The sequence below is a fragment of the Nanorana parkeri genome, unplaced genomic scaffold, assembly GCF_000935625.1.
Source record: "Nanorana parkeri isolate BGI_ZX_2015 unplaced genomic scaffold, ASM93562v1 scaffold242, whole genome shotgun sequence".
Lineage (NCBI taxonomy): Eukaryota > Metazoa > Chordata > Amphibia > Anura > Dicroglossidae > Nanorana > Nanorana parkeri.
The window spans coordinates 1,048,997-1,067,289 of record NW_017306510.1 but is presented as its reverse complement, the minus strand read 5'-3'; the positions used below and the strand labels follow the sequence as shown (position 1 = coordinate 1,067,289).

At 40.2% G+C, this 18,293-nt stretch overlaps 1 protein-coding gene across 1 annotated transcript; it reads right to left on the bottom strand.

Annotated features, from left to right (window-relative positions):
• Nucleotides 1-3,168: 3,168 nt before the first annotated feature.
• On the bottom strand, nt 3,169-18,274 carry LOC108787100 (keratin, type I cytoskeletal 19-like). The gene is made up of 11 exons (XM_018556556.1): nt 18,211-18,274; nt 15,640-16,010; nt 15,362-15,538; nt 13,795-13,877; nt 13,551-13,707; nt 12,166-12,327; nt 11,489-11,614; nt 11,142-11,349; nt 6,326-6,358; nt 3,472-3,572; nt 3,169-3,321 (listed from the first exon to the last, which is right to left on the bottom strand). Exons 1-11 carry the CDS (start codon nt 18,272-18,274, stop codon nt 3,169-3,171), a joined length of 1,635 nt encoding a protein of 544 aa, XP_018412058.1.
• Between the last annotated feature and the right edge of the window lie 19 nt (nt 18,275-18,293).

The following is an 18,293-nucleotide window of genomic DNA, read 5'->3' as shown; positions in this document are numbered from 1 at the left end:
AAAAAAAAAAAAAACAACAAAGATTGCAAAGCTAGATCAAAGCCACACTACAAGGAATTTTATAGGATCTGCAAATTTATTGAGGTAAACGCTGAGAGGAATTGTATATAGTAAGAGTTATGCCTTAATGCCCATAATGAATGTTATGCTTTGCCTTATCTACTGCTCAGGAAGTGTCCTCACAGAACAATGCTTAGGTGTTTCTTGTTAAATACTTAACTTCCTTTACTACATATTCTTATTTTTAGAACTATGTCACCCACAAGGAGGAAATTATTATATTGTCTTGGTCTTGAAACTAGTTATGAAACCATCATGAGTGCTGTGTATGTACTATATATGTCTGTATACATTTCTTATGAGTGATTGGTTGGTACTTTGCCTCTTTTGTTTGTATGCATATATAAGTTGACCATTTGGAATAAGCCCTTGAATATTGATCCACAGCACTTTGTTGTCATTGCTCTTTACTGTGCTTGACCCCCAGCCTACAGTAGAGATTGCAGGACAGACAAAGGAATTAACCCTATCAGTTCACTGGTGTCAGAAGTGGGACACTTCTGACACCAGAAGTGACCCTTTGAGTGACCCTTTGTTTTTCTTCCTCACCTTGTTGTTAGTATCTAACTAACCTCGCTTTGGTAGAAAACCTTGCTTTGGTTGAAAACCTTGCTTTGGTAGCAGGATAATATTTGAAATAAATTGCCTTGGCTTGTATAGAGTTTAGAGGTCTGCTGTGGGAGTGCCCAGTATTATGCCGTAGAGGATGTCCTATTTTTCTGTTTTGTTGCTGTGCTTGCTGCTTTCCTATAATTGCTGTATTTCTTTCGTGAGGTGCTGAAGGGTCGGAAGACGTCCCCTTTTCTGGCTAGGCAAAAGCAGTTAACCTGGCTGTCTTGGAAAGCAAGTGGCTTCCTAACAGCCTAGTCCGCTTTTATTTGCTTGTTTTTTGATACTTATAAAATGGGAAATTCCCATGGTAAGGGAAAATATTCAAGTAAGCCTGCTGATAATAGCATTACGTATAAGATCCACAGCAATGTACCTAGACCTGTTGCTAATCGTTCCACCGCTCAAATTATGCCCCTCCTGCTTGAATAGGAAACCACCAAAGAATTTGTAATGCGCATTAGCGGTGCTTATTATACAGACCCATGGACACATAATATAGCAGGATAAACCAAGGGGATGAAATCCCCTGACCCATTTCCCAGGGAAGGATCGATGACAGAGAAGCATTTCCATGGCATGAGAGGGATCCAGAGTGGGATATAAAATAAATGAGAGGTGGATATCGGGGACATGTCAGAGGTAGAGGTGGTTTTTCAAGCACTAGGCAATGAATAGACCCCCAGAAAAGTCAAAGGTGTTTTTGATGTGAACAGTTGGGACACTGGAGGAAGACAGCAGCCTGAGTCCGATCATAGATTACAGAGAGCTGAATAAGAGTACAATAAAAAAAGTGTTACCCCTTACCTCTTATTCATGAGTTACTAGGACAAATCCAGTCAAGGAAGATCTATATAAAACGTGATCTGAAAGGTGCATACAATCTCATCCGAATTAGAGCTGGCGATGAATGGAAGACTGCTTTCTGCACTCTATTTGCTGTACGAATACCTAGTGATGCCTTTTTGGGCTCTGTAATGCCTCAGCAACTTTCCAATAATTCATAAATGAAATTTTCAGAGATTTGCTGGATGTTTGTGTTGTGATATACATAGATGACATCCTCATTTACACCAATAATCTAACAGACCATCACAAACATGCTAGGCGGGTCTTATCTAAATTAGATTAAGTCCATAAACTTTATGCAAAATTGAAGAAATGCATCTTCGAAGCATCTCCATTTCTTTTTTAGGTTACATCTTTTCTTCCAATGGTATTCAGATGGATAAAACCAAAATTATTTATATTGTAAATGGGCCCAGACCCCAGACCAGAAAAGCATTACAGAGATTCTTAGGATTTTACATTTTTTACCGGAAATTCATTACGAACTTCTCTTCCATAGTCAAGCCCCTAACTACATTAACAAGTTCTAAACAAAAATTTGTTTGGAATAACCAGGCCCAACAAGCCTTTGAAGATTTAAAACATCACTTCACTACTGCACCTATTCTACATTTACCGGATCCTAATCTAAAAAACAAATAATTTCAAACAGGGGAACTCAGTTAATCTCAAAATTCTGGAAGGCTCTCTGTCTAAAGTTACAAATTGATCATCGCCTTTCAAGCGCATATCATCCACAAACAAATGGCCAAACTGACAGAATTAACTGTTGTCAAGTCGAATATGTTGTTATTGTACTTACCTTCAGAATAACTGGTGCGATATACTTCATTTGCAGAACTCACTTACAATAACACACTCAGTCCTTCAACAAATCCTCCTTTTTACTCCAACTGTGGGTACCATCCAACTTTCTTACCAACCAATTTCAGTCCAACTAACAACCCTGCCACAGAAAATCACTTGCAATGCTTGAAAGAAGAGTCAGTTCAGCTTAAAACAAATATTGAAAAGGCTCAGGCCAAACAAAAACACTACTATGATTTGAGAAGAGAACCGCCACAATACCAAATTGGGGACCTAGTTTGGCTTTCCACAAAGAACCTAAACTTGAAAACGCCTTCTAAAAAATTCAGTAGTCTATTTATTGGGCTGTTCCCAATACAAGGAATTATTAACCAATCCGCTTTAAGCCTCAAGTTTCCACACAATCTTAAAATCCACCCCACTTTACATATATCCTTACTAAAGCCACATAAGCCAAATACCTTCCTAAATTGCTCACCACCACCTTTAACTCCAATTATAGTAGGAGGCCAGTAATAATATGAAGTTGAGGAAATTCTAGAATCAAGGTTGAAAAGGTTGAATAGGAACAGATTACAATACTTAATCTGTTGAAAATCTTATGGACCACAAGAAGATTCTTGGGAAGATGCTACCAATGTACATACTCCAAAAATTTCCATTTATGGTATCCTCATAAACCTGCTAAAACCACTACCCACATTATGGGTTCTTTGTGGAGGGGGTACTGTAACATATTCACCTCTCCTTGCACCAGCTCTGGAATTCAGCACCGCTTCACTGCCTGTCAAAGGCTAAGGCGTCATCCAGCTCCTCCTTCCCAGTTGGCTTAAGCCAGGAGGTTCAATTGCTCAGTGGTCCAGCAATGTGCTGACACTGAGCAGGTGTACTCAGAGAGCGCATCATCTTAACTACTGCTGCAGACTGTTCCACTCTCCTTCCCGGCAATTCGCTATATTCACCTTGACTGGAAGCTATTTCATTCCACTCTCTATCCTGGCAGATGATCAGAATCTCATCCTTTTACATTACAACTCCTGTCAGGTCTACTAGTCCTCACTCCTACTCAAAAGGGGAAGTGTATGACATAGGATGCACTGTCTCCTCTGTTGCTGTGCATAGGCTACCTGCGCCTCCATATCCTACCTCTCTATACAGGATATGAGCAGCTTCCATGAGAGTCTCCATGTTGTACAACCAGCGCAAGTGAAGTCTGTCTGCAACATCACAAGTACTTTTACTCAATACTGCTTTTCATAAAAATGTGTTTATGATTATGAAGTGAAGTTTAACTTCTATTTTATTGAGTTATATGCCAAGTAGCTGGACTGTAGTGAAAGGCATGCTGGATATTAGTATTTCCTAATTATTACTGGCTATAACTCTTTATCTATTCTACTAGTGAATCCTGTACAAGTGGCTTATGAAGTAATATAGTCACTCACTTAACATTGTGTTGGGACGCATGGGCCTGTGTTCAGGTAATTAGCATATGGACCCGCAGTTGAGATTCAACCTTATATTAATTTGTTATATCAATCTATTTTCATTACAGATTACTCCAGGGATATGCTGACTCATCTGCAGTGTACTCATTGGCGCTCCGTGAAACCCTTAAAGGTTGGATGCCACCCAATGGTTTTGTCCTCCTACAGTATGTGGACAACTTGCTTGTTTGCAGACTTGACTTGTCAAGAGGACACTGTCTGATTATTATTTCACTTGGCACAAGAAGGTCACAAGGTTTCCTATACCATTCCTTTATACTGCAATCTTTGAAGGCTTGTCAAGTGGATACTGTCTCATTATTATGTCACTTGGCACAAGAAGGTCACAAGGTTTCCTATACCTATCTTTAATACTGCAAAGAGTAGACATGTGCAATTCGTTTCGTTCCGAATCGAAATTCGGACGAATTTTCGGAAATTCGGACGTTCGGATGTATCCGAATTCCGAATTACAGACATAACGAATGCAAACTAATCCGAATTTCCATTTCCGAAATTCGGTAGCGGTAGTTCAAACGTTCGTTTCGTTTTCTGTTCTTATTCGTTTCTTATTCGTTTCGCTCATTGGAGCAAAGTGACATTAGAGAAGGAGAAAAATATTTTTCACCCCTCAAATGTCATTTTGCTGCAAACGAACGAACGAAACGAATAAGAAACGAATAAGAAACGAATAAGAACAGAAAACGAAACGAACGTTCGAACTACCGCTACCGAATTTCGTCCGAATCCGAATTCCAAATCCGAATTGACTTTCACACCCGAATCCCGAAAAACGAAATAACACAAATCCGAATTTAAAACGAAACGAAACTAAACGAATTTTTTGGCAGTGCACATGTCTAGAAGAGACTGTTCAATATTTGGGCTTCACATTGTCTCCAGGAAAACTCCACCTTCTACCCCATACAGAATACAGGCACTGCTATCTTTAAAGGAACCACACACAAAGAAGGACATGTTGAGTTTCTTGGACGTGATAAATGTTTGCCGTCAATGGATTCCAGATTGCTCCTACTATGATAGCACCTTGAGAGAGGCCACTCAACAAGACAAGGAAGACCCAATATGCTGGACTGATGAAATGAGAAGGTCTTTTAAAACACTGAAACAACGGTTAGCCTCAGCGCCTGCGGTTGGGTTGCCAGACTATGGAAGGGCGTTCCATATTTATTGTAGGGAGGAGTGTAATACTATGGTGGCAGTTGTGGCCCAGGAACATGGAGGTGCCATGAGGCCTACTGCTTTTTTCCCCAAGATTCTACTTCTCTCAGTCCAAGGGATGCCAGCCTGCCTGTGCCTCCTGGCAGCATGTGCCATGACCATGGAAATGGCACTGCCCCTGACTTTGGCTCATGGGACTATCTTACTCACCCCTCATCAAGTTTCTTTTACTTTAACCTCTAATCTAACTGTCAAATAATCCTCCCCCACTTCAGGTCCCATCCAGACGTTGAATGCTTTATTGAAATTTAAAGTAGATGAAGATATTCCCCTTGAGGAACATGGCTGCCTAGAGGTCATACATACAGACACCTCTCCTAGCTATGACTTAATGTCCACTCCTATTACAAGTACCCTGGATATTTTTGTAGACGGCTACTGTCCCCGTCCAAATGACTTTACATATCTGACAGGATATGCAGCAGTTCAACTCCCAGATTTGTACATGAGGCTGGCCCCTTACCACAGGCATCGGCATATGCTGTAGAACTGATTGCTCTTACCAGAGCATGTTATCTTTTCAAGGTCAGGATGTCAATATCTATACTGATTCTAAAGATGCTTTTGGGATTGTATGTGACTTCGGGCTTATGTGGCAGCGCAGGGGTTATGTGGCCGCAAATGGGAAGTCCATTTCACAATTCACCCTTATTACTGTCCTTACACATTCCTCAGGATCTCAAGGCTTCATTTTAACACAGAACAAACATTTCTGAGTTTTGGTGCTGCCCCCTTCAATATTGCTGCTCTAGGCACCGGCCTGCAAGTGCCTTGTGGTAATACAGCCCTAAATGTACGCAAACCTATGCAGTTGTATTTTATGTTGATTTTTGTTTTTATCTGTTTTTATCTGTTTTGTTAAATTATCTGTGCATCATCAATAACACAAACACAGCTGGTTGCGTGATAAAGCATGATAAAGTAAGACTTGTTTTATTAACAATTGAGTAGGCGACAAGGACAATAGAATCATGATCAAAATTCAGCAGATTACATCAGTAGTACACCTGAATATGTATAGTCACAATAATCCTAAAACAATCTAAATAATGAGTCTAGGGGATTGATTTACTAAGGGCAAATAAGCTGTTCACTTTGCAAGTGAATTTGTACTTTGTAGGTGAAGTTTACCCTTAGTTTAATGACTGTGGTAAAATCCTGCTGACCTCTACTACCCACTCGTGTACAAGCAAAAAACACTGTGTTCTTTATTTTCCATACACGTAATTGGGTATTCTTTGCAAAGTGAAATTTTACCTCATTCACTAAGCTAAGGGAAACGTCCCCTGCAAAGGCCTGTTGGCCTTTAGTAAATCAACCCATAGGTCTCAGTGTATCCACCACATTAAAATTAGGCATACTGCATGCTAATGCTCCATTAATATATCCAAACGTAGACAATACCAACATGTTTCTAACGATATGATTACAAAAATGTTATTACAATGAATAGAATGTCTGAATACAACTTGTTCTGGATTATGTTAATACAACTCCCTGAAGCCTCAACAGACAAAAGAAGAGTTCCACTTTGATTAAGCATGCATTCATGTATGCATTCACGTACCATTCCCTATCAGATCCTTACACTGATCGGCCTGGTTCATATTTGTACTCATTTGGCACATAATCATTGTACTTTGCACAATTAATTCAGAATTACTGATTGTTACACCATCTGAGTGAAGCAAATTGTCTTGCAACTTTGTGTGCTATAAGGGCTCATTCGCATTCACGCTTTATTTTGCATTGTGACACACTGGGGTTGATTTACTAACCTTATAAACACACCACAAACATGTATACACCTCTGTAGTGTGTTCCCTCCCAGCATGATCTATGGGTGGAATCTAAACACCTTTGTAGTGTGTACACACCCAGCAGGTGTGTTGTGCAAAGCCCTGCCCTGAATTGCAAGGTGATGTTGTGTAAATTAGCTCTACATTGTGTTGCTTGCGTTGATGAATGCAGGAATGTAAATGCATGAGCTAACCATTTTTGTCTAAACTGTGAAGCAGCATTATATATGCATCAGGTGCATGATTTTTCCATATATGGCATTAGTGGAAATATGCTTATAGAGACTTTTTGGTTGATAAACACGCTTTGCTGTGTAAAAATCACACGCACCTGGTGCGTGCGTGTGTTTAGGTTAGTAAATCACCCCCACTTTGTTACCGCAGCTCATTTCTTTTGAATGGGCCCTCAAAGCAGATGAAATCGCATTTGCTCTATTTTTCTGCAGCAAACCGCAGTGTAAATAGTGCACACCACATCATGGTGTGCTCTAAAGCAGGTGCCTCCTGCACATACATTTGGGTGCCATCCAAAATGAATGAAGTTTTGAACAGCACCCCAAAGGAGTTATGAAATTATGCTGCAATCTTAACATTTGTAAAATACCGCTCATTATTGTAAATTATTGTAACACAATGGTCTGAATGAGCACTATAGGTCTTAAAAGTGCTTAAAAGAAGACAGCAATAACATTTTATATTTTGCGCTCAAGCACAATGCAGTCCCCAAAAATATTGTTCAGTAGACTATTATGTCTTTATTCATTATGGATCTTTTTACGTGTTTAAAGGACAGAACTCCAGAGTGTCTATAACTGGAAGGCCAACGTATTGAAATTGAGTGAGTAACTTCAAACGTTTATTACTGACCTATAGAAATTAACATGTCTCTAACTAATCCCAAACCTTGCATAATTTCAGTTGTGTCTACTGTGTATGGATCTTGCTGGATCTTGTTCATGTCCTATGCCAAGTTTTACCTAGATGAAGCAGATCCCGGAGGCCGCATAAGAAGAAAACAGAGAAAGACACCAAAAGACTTCGGGTAATACTCAAATACATAGGGTTTCTCCAGAAGAGTCAAAACCATATTAGCATACACTATGATGGTGATTACTGTGGCTAGTCACATGGTGAGCTTTCACTGTGTGGTGAGATCCTGGAAGTAGAAGATAAGATATTTAACTGTATTAGTAATCTAGGTCACATTATAAAGGACTGCAAATTGTCTATGTTTCTCATATCTTTCCACCACATTCCGATTATTATTGTTATATAATTAGTCAGATAGAAAAAAGGACATATTCAATGAGGTTAAAAAAAAGAACAGAAAAAAATGTAAACTTATCCTTTTAGACCTGAACCTGCACCAGTACACCCCTCCTCGCAACAGCCAGAAAGAGAGAGAATATAAAAAAAAATGATTATGCTTGATCCAATTGTCTTCTCGAGCCCCAGAAAATTGTATTAGTGAGGCTTTTCACCCAGGATTCCTACTGAGGTGGCAAGAGATTCCACAAACAGTGGGGAATCGATTCCCCCCACCCCCCTTTCTGAAGTTATATGCATAATTCAAGAACAAGCATTACTCAGCGGAGACAGTGGAGTGGCACCACTGGAGCCTCTCCTTTATTCTCTCAGGTAAGTAACCACAGACTCTAATAATCTTTTTATAATGTACACTATATTGCCAAAAGTATTGGGACTCCTGCCTTTACACGCACATGAACTTCAATGGCATCCCAGTCTTAGTCCGTAGAGTTCAATATTGAGATGGCTCACCCTTTGCAGCTAGAAAAGCCTCAACTCTTCTGGGAAGGCCGCCCACGAGGTTTAGGAGTGTGTCTATGGGAATGTTTGACCATTCTTCCAGAAGCGCATTTGTGAGGTCAGGTACTGATGTTGGATGGGAAGGTCTGGCTCGCAGTCTCCGCTCCAATTCATCCCAAAGGTGTTGTATCGGGTATAGGTCAGGAGTCTGTGCAGGCCAATCAAGTTCCCCCACCCCAAACTCGCTCATCCCTGTCTTTATGGACCTTGCTTTGTGCACTGGTGCGCAGTCATGTTGGTACAGGAAGGGGCCTTCCCCAAACTGTTCCCACAAAGTTAAGAGCATGAAATTGTCCAAAATGTCTTAGTATGCTGATGCCTTAAGAGCTCCCTTCACTGGAACTAAGGGGCCAAGCCCAACCCCTGAAAAACAACACCACACCATAATCCCCCCTCCACCTAACTTTACACTTGGCACAATGCAGTCAGGCAAGTACCGTTCTCCTGGCAACCACCAAATCCAGACACGTCTATCAGATTGCCGGACAGAGAAATGTGATTCGTCACTCCGACGCTTTGCATTGCACTTGGTGATGTACGGCTTGCATGCAGCTGCTCGGCCCTGGAAACCCATTCCATGAAGATCTCTATGCACTGTTGTTGTGCCAATCTGAAGACCACCCAAAGTTTGGAGGTCTGTAACTGACAGTTGGTGACTTCTGCGCACTATGCACTTCAGCATGCGCTGACCCCGCTCTGTCACTTTGTGTGACCTACCACTTTGTGGCTGAGTTGCCGTTGTTCCCAGTTGCTTCCACTTTATATAATATCACTAACAGTTGACCGTGGAATATTTAGTAGGAAGGAAACTTCACGGAACACCTAAATCCAATTATTTGGAGGGGTGTCCAAATACTTTTGGCAATGTAGTGTATATCGAGCCAAAACCTTGTTTTTCGCTCTCTGTAGAATGTGGAAGTGTTAGACTTTCAGTCTGGGAAAACTGTTGCTACTGGGACAGAAAATGAAGGAAACTTCACTAACGGAATGCGAAATAACAATATTAAAGGAGAACTATGGGGTTAAGGCTTTTCCCCATAGTTCTCCTTAGGGTAACAGGAGGACACAAACTAGTGTCCTCCCTTCACCCTAGGCTCAGTATACCGTGAGCAGCAGCTCGCTATGTGTTCGCTCACCTCTCGATCTACTGAGCCGACCTTGACAGTCTCATTGTCACAGGTCGGCTAGAACTATGAGGTGAGTGAAAAGCACTCACCTCATAGTTCTCCTTTAAGTTTAAACAGCTGGATATTTGCTGACTGTCAGGTGGGCATTCTTCTGAAAGACCATCAGCTCAAGGGGAACTACAATTTAGGGGGGTTCTTCTCCTACTGAGACCAATTTATGAGGACACTTTCCAACTGACTACCAACTAACTACTTAGGGGATCTTTCTCATTGATCACAAATTTATAAGGGGAACTTTTTAATTGACCACCAACACCAGGGACATTTTTACTCTTACCACCAATGCAAGGGGGCACAATACTGATATACTGTGACTTGAAATGTATTTATTTCATAAAAAGGTGGAGAAAGGCTGTCCTGAACAAAAATTCTACTATGTTTAAGACTATGTATGGTATTTAAAAATTTAGTAAGTCTTTTATGTTTTCTACTTTTATAAAAGCACCCACATTTTTTTGGAAAGAGTGGACAGAACCTGTTGCTCTTCCTCTTTTTAACCGTTATTACTGTAAAGAACACTTTTTTCAGCTTTGGAATACTCTGGTCATTCATGGACCAAGGCCCACCATTTGCAAATGGTAGAGAGGGAACAGTAAAAAAAATCACAGTATACCATGCAACTATAATGGAACCCAAAAGCACATCTCATAACTACATTTGGAGTAAAAAAAAAAGGATTAAGAGTATGACTGCTGAAAGTGGAATGCCATTTTGATGGAGATCGAAGAGACTGGGGGCCTTTTAAAGGATTTGCTACAGGGTACCAATATACATAGCCCTGCCCATAATGCTGCGGTTTCTAAATGCCACTAATGCTCAGCCAATAGTTTGAATTTGTGTCATATTTAACATTATGCACATTTTTCTAATAGCTCATGCACTGCCAATTAAGTCAATATGAATTTACGTACCATTACTGCCTCCTAGAAATGTATGACTTGAAGTGCTAAAAATGAAAAAAAACACATATGAGATGAATGAATACATATATTGTATTCTAAATAAGTTGGCTTTTCTAAAATATTGATAAATCGAATGGGCAAATTTTATGGACTGTTTGGTCCTAAGTTTATCTTTGTATTTTGGTATTCTAAACCGGATATGATTACTGATTGAATATTATATCAAATACAGTACATTCAGATATAAGCATTATTTCTTTCCTTTTTAAGATATAAGGTGAATAGGTATTGCTATAATCTGGGGCCTGCATATATGACAGAATATTTGTTTAGTTGCTTGTCTTGTATGAAATACTTACTGGATATCATGACCGTCCAATAGGCGCTTATAGGTAGCGATCTCCATCTCCAGGTGTGTCTTTTGGTCCATTAGGATACTGTATTCCTGGTTCTGACGTTCCAGGTCAGAGCGTACCTGTGCCAGCTGGGACTCTACACTGTTGATCAAACATTGTAACTGGGCAAGTTGGGCTCCAAATGTGGCTTCTGTCTCTGCCAAGGTGTTCTCCAGAGCAGATGTCTGTGAAAGAAAAGAGAAACATTGAACACAAAATAACAAGTAATTACAATATATAAGTACATAGTGATAGTTTTGCAAATCAAGTGAAGCAAATTGACCTTGATCTAAACCTTATTAGTTGGCTGGTAATAATACTTACCATGCTCAGCTGGCTCTGCAGTTCGATCTCCAGGGTTTGGACGGTGCGATTCAAGTCAATAACTTCGGTCTGTACAGATTGGAGTTGTTCAGAACCAGAAGCAACATCACGATTCAGTTCCTCAGTCTATATGAATAGAAAGCTGGTTAGAGTCTTGTACCCTTTAATATATGGAGGAGGATTTCTACGTAGCTTTACATATGAAGCAAAAGTTATTTTAGTTTTGATCTTGTGAAAACAAATTCCTAATTTATAAATATAGTAAGTATTAATACGTGGATTTGTACTATTCTAGCCTTAAAGCCCAATTGTACTGTGCTCCAGTCAAATATGCTCATTCTCTCTGATCAGGAAGCATGAGGGTAACTGCTTGATGAAAGTATTTCTGATTATGCAGGGGGTATTGCAGACCTCTGGAGAGCTCTCCATAACAGTAGTGACCCTAATCTTCAGGGGTGTTTGGGATGGTGCTGGGGTACTATTCAACAAAAGAATTGAAAGATTACATTTTTCCGCACCCTGACTTGTCTAAAATGTTAAAAACAAATGGACAATTAGTAATAAAGCAAATCGTATTCTTGTTAACTGTTTAATAGTACAAAATCATAATAGTGGCTAATGAACATGCTATTTTTCTATCAGGTTTAACAAGCTGTTTTAGTCTACAAAACGCTTACCCTTTGTCGGAAAATAGTTTCCACCTCTCTCATATTCCGCTCCATCAGGTTCTCATACTGCTCTCTAATTTCAGATAAGGCTCTATTCATATCAGCCGATGGAGCAGCATTCATTTCCACACTGACCCTGGCACCCAGCTGAGCTTCCAAAGCATTGACTTCCTGTCAATAAAAATGTTGGAAACAAGTAGTATAATGGTGGATGCATTTTTGGCAATCTGCATAATGCGTTCTTTAGGGTCTGTGTTTGCAGGCTATGGGCTTGTGTCGAATGACAAATGCAGCCTGCTGTTAGGTGTACATGGGATTGGTTTTAGACACTTCTAAGATCATTTAAGTTCATTGACAAGTGCATTTGAACTGCAGTTGACCTCCTTTTAACCTGCATTTGAATTCTTACTAAGCTTCATCAGTGTCACAATATCTGTAAATCTGTTCCGGATTTTCATTTTGCTCCCTGGTTCTGGGCTGTCAGCCTATGGTGTCTCACAAGGCTGCAGCCAATCTGCTCTCCTCCCCCCCTATTTAGGACTTCCTCACTTCATTTCGGCTCGGGTATTCACTCGGATGCCTTCAGCAGCTCAGTGAAAAAACCCCTAATATTTTGGTTGTGCTCACCTGTCCCCATTCCAGCCAGATTTTGGCTATGCAACCTTGTCAGTGCTAGCTACTCTACTTCGTGCAAGCAATAAGACTTGTTGCTCGTCATTTGGGGATGCTGATATGTCATTACAAATGGGCGGAGCAAGCCGTGAGATCATTGGTGGCTTCGCCAAGCTTTCATTTGTGTGGAGAAAGGTCAGCCCTTCAGCGGACCTTTTTCCATGCTTCAGCTGTCACTTTGGCTCAGTCGAGCCGAAGCATATGCCTTCGGCTCAACTGCTTTCGGCAGCTGTATGGGCTATTGTTGTGAATAGCCTGTACAGCAGCCTTTCGATTTGACTGAATGAAGGGCTCAGGTGGCCAAAGCGAGCAGAAGGATTAGCCAAAGCTACGGCTGGATCTTCCGGCTCCATAGTAAATAACCCTCTAAGTCTAACTACACCAAAGGTGATGAAGATGAAGATATATCTGAGGCTCGGTACTCCTTTTTTGTTCCCAAATAAAAGAGAATCTGGACAGACATTTACCACTGCAAGCAGCATCTTTAAATAGTTATCTACAATCCACAAGGACTGTTGTTAACCATTAACAATGTTCATCTACCAATTAGGAGATTGAAAAGGTGTCAGTTTATCATTTTCAGCAGATCTCTAGAAAGGCAGCAGAAGCGTAAATTAAAAGTGATTTCTGCTTTGTTCTGCCTGCTCGGTATCAACACAATATGAAATATTTTTTAAATATACATTTCTGGTTTAGCTCAATAAGGATAGTAAGCTTCTAACCTCCTCATGGATCCTCCTCATTTGCTGCAGTTCCTCCTGAAGGTTTCCAACTTGTGCCTGCAGATTGCATATGTCCCGATTCAGTTCTTCCAGGAGTATACGAAGTCCATTCACATCAGCCTCAACACTACATCTAAGCTGGCGTTCCATTACATACCTGGTGACAAAGGGAAGACAAAGCAATGAATACTATTGCTTCAAAACAGAAATAAAGATGAGGAGCATGATATATAGAACGGCCTACTTGTTTCTGAAGTCATCTGCTGCCAGACGAGCATTGTCTATTTGTAATGTAATACTTGCATTGTCCAAAGAAGTTGAGGAAATCTGAAAAACATATGTGTTAGATATTTACTGCAAATTATAAATTCATACATTGTATTAAACTGAACTTTGTTCTGTACTAGTTGAGGTGGTTTACTGCATATCTATTATGGCTTGGTAATGTAACATGGCCATTTTCAGTCTCTATTGCATTATGTATTTAAAGAAGCCAATTACCAAATGATTGTTTTCAATATCAATATTCCCATAAAATTAAATATATAATACACAAAGAAATGTGGAAATGTGAGGTAGCTAGACTCTTGATTATCCCTATGCAGCTTTCCAAGGACAGCAAATTTGACTGGATATTTTAACCCCTTCGTGACGGGAGACGTACAGTGTACGTCTTGTCACTTTGTGCCTATATGACTGGCCACGTACACTGTACGTGACGAGTTATATCAGGCTTTGTAATGCCGGTATTTGCTGATTCTCAGCATTTAACAGTCATTCATTAATGTCTCAGTATTGAGGCATTAATTAATGAAATAATTAAGCTTTTTGTAAAAGCTTCTTCCTTTCATTAATGAAAGAATGAAGCCGTTACATGCAAATAGAGGACCGCAATTTGCGATCCCGTATTTGACAGCTCAAAATAGCAGAGAGGCAGCAGTGACTCACCTCACCTCTCTGCTATTCGTTTTGACAGTTCGAGAGCCCGATGTTTAGATACATTTCACTGAAAGAATACAATGTATCTCTTTTGAGTGAAATGTATCATTTCGTCTAGGCACGATCAAAGAGCTTTTAGTGAGATCTGAATCTGACTAAAGTCAGGATCAGTCTCTAAGGTTATTATTAGCTGTTCCTAAGTTTGGATCAGCCTAATAGCCAAAAATAAAATAAAAAAGTTAATTTATCAAGCTGTCATAGTGATTGCTTGATATAAACTGACAAGAAAAAAAAAAGTTTTTTTATTTTATTTTTATTTTTTTTACAAAGTGTAAAAAAATTAAAATAAAGTGTAAAACAAAATTAGGAAAATATAAATTGTATATAAATATATTTTTTATACTATAATTAATATAAAAAAATTCTAAAAAAAATAATAATAATCAAAACTTGTGAAAAAAGTGTTTTCTTCTAGTTTTTTTCCTCATTTTTTTTATTTTATTCAAACTAAGTGAGGGGTTAGGTACACATATGTGATATAATTATATAGCCCTATCTGTCCTCTAAAAAACAATATATAATATGTGTGGGTACATTTAGTAAGAAAGTATATTACTGCTGTGGAAGAATCACACAGCAAAAATGTCAAAAATGTGTCAGTCATTTATGAACAGAACCTGAAAACTAGCTCAGTCATGAAGGGGTTAAAGAAGCTAAGCTGTTTTTATATTTTAAATATGTGGGTATCTATAATGCTCTATATAATTCATACAATATTTGTGCAGATTTGGTGTTCATATTAAAATAATTATTTCTGCAGTCAAAATAATTTCTTAACTATATCACTTATGTAGAGGAAATAATGTATGTACCTGGCCTTGAAGCTCTTGAATAATCCTGAAGAAGCTGCTGAAGTTGGGTAAAGCGCTGGGCTGATTCCTCTCATACCACTCCTGGATATTTCTCTCAAGCTGGGCATTCTCTTGCTCCAGAGAGTGGACTTTGTCCAAATAGGAAGCCAAGCGATCATTCAAGTGCTGCATGGTTTCCTTTCCATTGACAGTATACAAAGCATGATGGCTAAAATTGCTTCCATGGCCGCTGCTGTGAGCACTTCCATGAACATGCTTGCTGATGGAGATTCCTTTACCTCCTGACCCTCCATGTACACTGGGGGCTCTATAGTGGTTGCCATGATGGACTTTATGGGAACTTCCATGCTGGGTGGCATTGGAAGAATGATGAGAACTATGAGAACCTCCGCAATGAAGTCTGTGGGAGCCTCCATGATGAGAAGTATGGGAACCTCCATGGAGGGAAATATGTGATCCTCCATGATGAGAAGCATGAGATAAACCATGAGATAAACCATGTGATAATCCATGTTGGCCAGAAGAGTGGGATCCTCCATGATGGTTATTTGAAGATCCTCCATGACGAGCACCATAGTGACTTGAGATTTTAGACAGATGGCTACCAATATGACAGTTTCCATGAGAGGATCCAGCAGAGGAGTGACCACTGTAAATCATGATGACACAGATGTAAGTGGTACAGTAGAGCTAAAGATGAATTGCACCTTTCTAAGTGGATGTTCTTCACAATATGTTCTCCATCCATTCTGCTCCTTTATATATGGCAGACTGGGAGGGCCATAAAAGATTAATTGCTAATATTAATGTTTACAGTGTCTGACTGCTCATCTATCCAATGCTTTACATGCTTGGCGTGAAGATTTAACATGAAACATTTGGTACGCTGCTTGTAAAACATTAGGCACCTGTAAAATAACTTCAAAATAATAATGTATTGCTGTCCAGCTCATTAGAATCTTTTGCACACCCCACCCTAACTTTATAACAATAAAGGAAGAGATGATAGACTTGTCTGAACACACCTCAAATAAAACATTACAAAATGCAATATTGTATTCATATTAAAAACATTAATCACATTATGCATTTGGTCTTAAACTGGACACAAAGCATTCCATTTTCTTTTTTAAGTTTGAGGTCTGCAAATGTAGCAACAGTGATTGAGTGTGAGTTCCTACCTAAACATTATTTTCAGTGTATATCTATTTAGGTAGCCTTTGCATTTGCATAAATCTTAATTTTCTATCATAATAGCATTTCTCTATTCCATACAATATGCTGAGGAAGAATATAATATTTTTGCAGGCAAATTGTGTTACAAAGAACCGTATACAACACCAAAGCAAACAGAGACCCAAAAAAAAAAGGATTGCAAAGCTAGAACAAGTCAACACCAAAAGGAATTTATTCGGACCTGCTAATTTATTGAGATAACTGTCCATTTTAGTGGTTATGTCACTGAATGTGCACAAGTGTGTTTTTGCTAATTAGAAGATTCAGCCCACTCTGCAGGGCCACTGGGAGATTTCAGCCCCCATAAAGAGAGCAAGATACCAGGGTGACCACAACTAGGAAAATGGTAAGTGCCACTTGTGGGATGTTCACAAAAGGTTTCTGCCATCCCTGCGGGCCAGAGGCTGCACATACTGCTGGTGGAGTACCTTTGCTTTAATGTTGTTCCTGCCTACGTTTTTTGTAATTTCTCACCTTGATGTGGAGTGAGCAGTGTGGGCTTACAGTGCCACTAGTTTTTTACGTTACCGGCATTTCGGAGGCCTTTACCCAGGTGTCTCAGGCGGGGGGTCACACACCCATATGGCTCACTGACTAGGTTTTCTCCCCCCCTCGGGGGGGACGGGGGTCCGACGGGCACCATGGATGGGGTCCCACATCGGTATGTATTTCAATATGGTTGGTGTCTCCCGTCACCCTGAAATGCACCTCAGGGAGATGTTAGACTGTTGTTATGTATTTATTGCCATAATAGATGTGCCCTGCATATATTCACTCAGTATCTTACTTTGTCAATTTACAGCCTCTGCCACCGCGTTTATGCATAGGGTAGCTGTAATAGTGGTCCATGAGGCCCAGGGGATCATCTCCTGGCTACCTGCACTACTGTTACTGTTTTACTTTTATTGTTGTTTTACAACTAGCCCCAAATAAGCTATTGAACGGGTCCTAATATAGAATCTTAGTTTGACCCACCTTGTGTTGTGAAGCATATAGTGTATACCTTGCTGTCTCTCCTGGTCCTCTTCTCTACCCTTGTTGGCCTTTGTTTTCCTTTCTTTCTCCCAGCTTCTTCTCTGCGCTCCCCTCCCCTTTCTCCGGTACCTAACTTCTCAAGCTAGAGGTCCAAGCAGACTCCGATCTACTTGGCCACTGTCATGGGGCCTCTAGTTCTGACTTCTCTGAATGACTGAGGGCTTAATATCCCAGAGAAACGTTCCGGACTTCTGTCTGACCTTAGGCGATCATGCTCCCAGGTGGCATTTATCCAAGAGACCCACTTCTAGCATGATCAAGTCCCTAAACTCATCAATAGGGACTTCCCGTGGTCATACCACTGTCCCTCCCCTCTCTCCAAATCCGAAGGAGTGAGTATACTACTGTCTAAGGATGTCCCGTGGACCTTTTGGAATCAGTTGCTGGACGTTAGCAGCAGGTACATACTCCTCAGGGGGAAATTAGGTGACCCCCGACCACTTGGGGTTCATACAGGCTCTGCTACCACGACTTCTGGGGTTTATGGAGGGAGTCTTGATTATGGGGTGGATCTCAACTTCCCACTGGACCCGCTCTGGGACGTCTCTATAGGGACCTGACATCTTTCCTACACCTACCTGAGAAAGCCTGAGGACGGAATTTCACCTTGTCCAGCTGGTTGATACCTGGCACTTTTTCCATCCTCAAGAGAAGGACTTTA

Excerpts from the sequence above, each read along its gene's own strand:
- LOC108787100 (XM_018556556.1), bottom strand. The coding sequence starts at position 18,274 with ATGGAAAAAGTGCCAGGTATCAACCAGCTGGACAAGGTGAAATTCCGT. Across the intron at positions 15,539-15,639 it reads TGTACATGGAGGGTCAGGAG|GAAACCATGCAGCACTTGAA; the intron begins GTAAAGGAATCT and ends GTCAATGGAAAG. Across the intron at positions 13,878-15,361 it reads TTCAAGAGCTTCAAGGCCAG|ATTTCCTCAACTTCTTTGGA; the intron begins GTACATACATTA and ends TATGTTTTTCAG.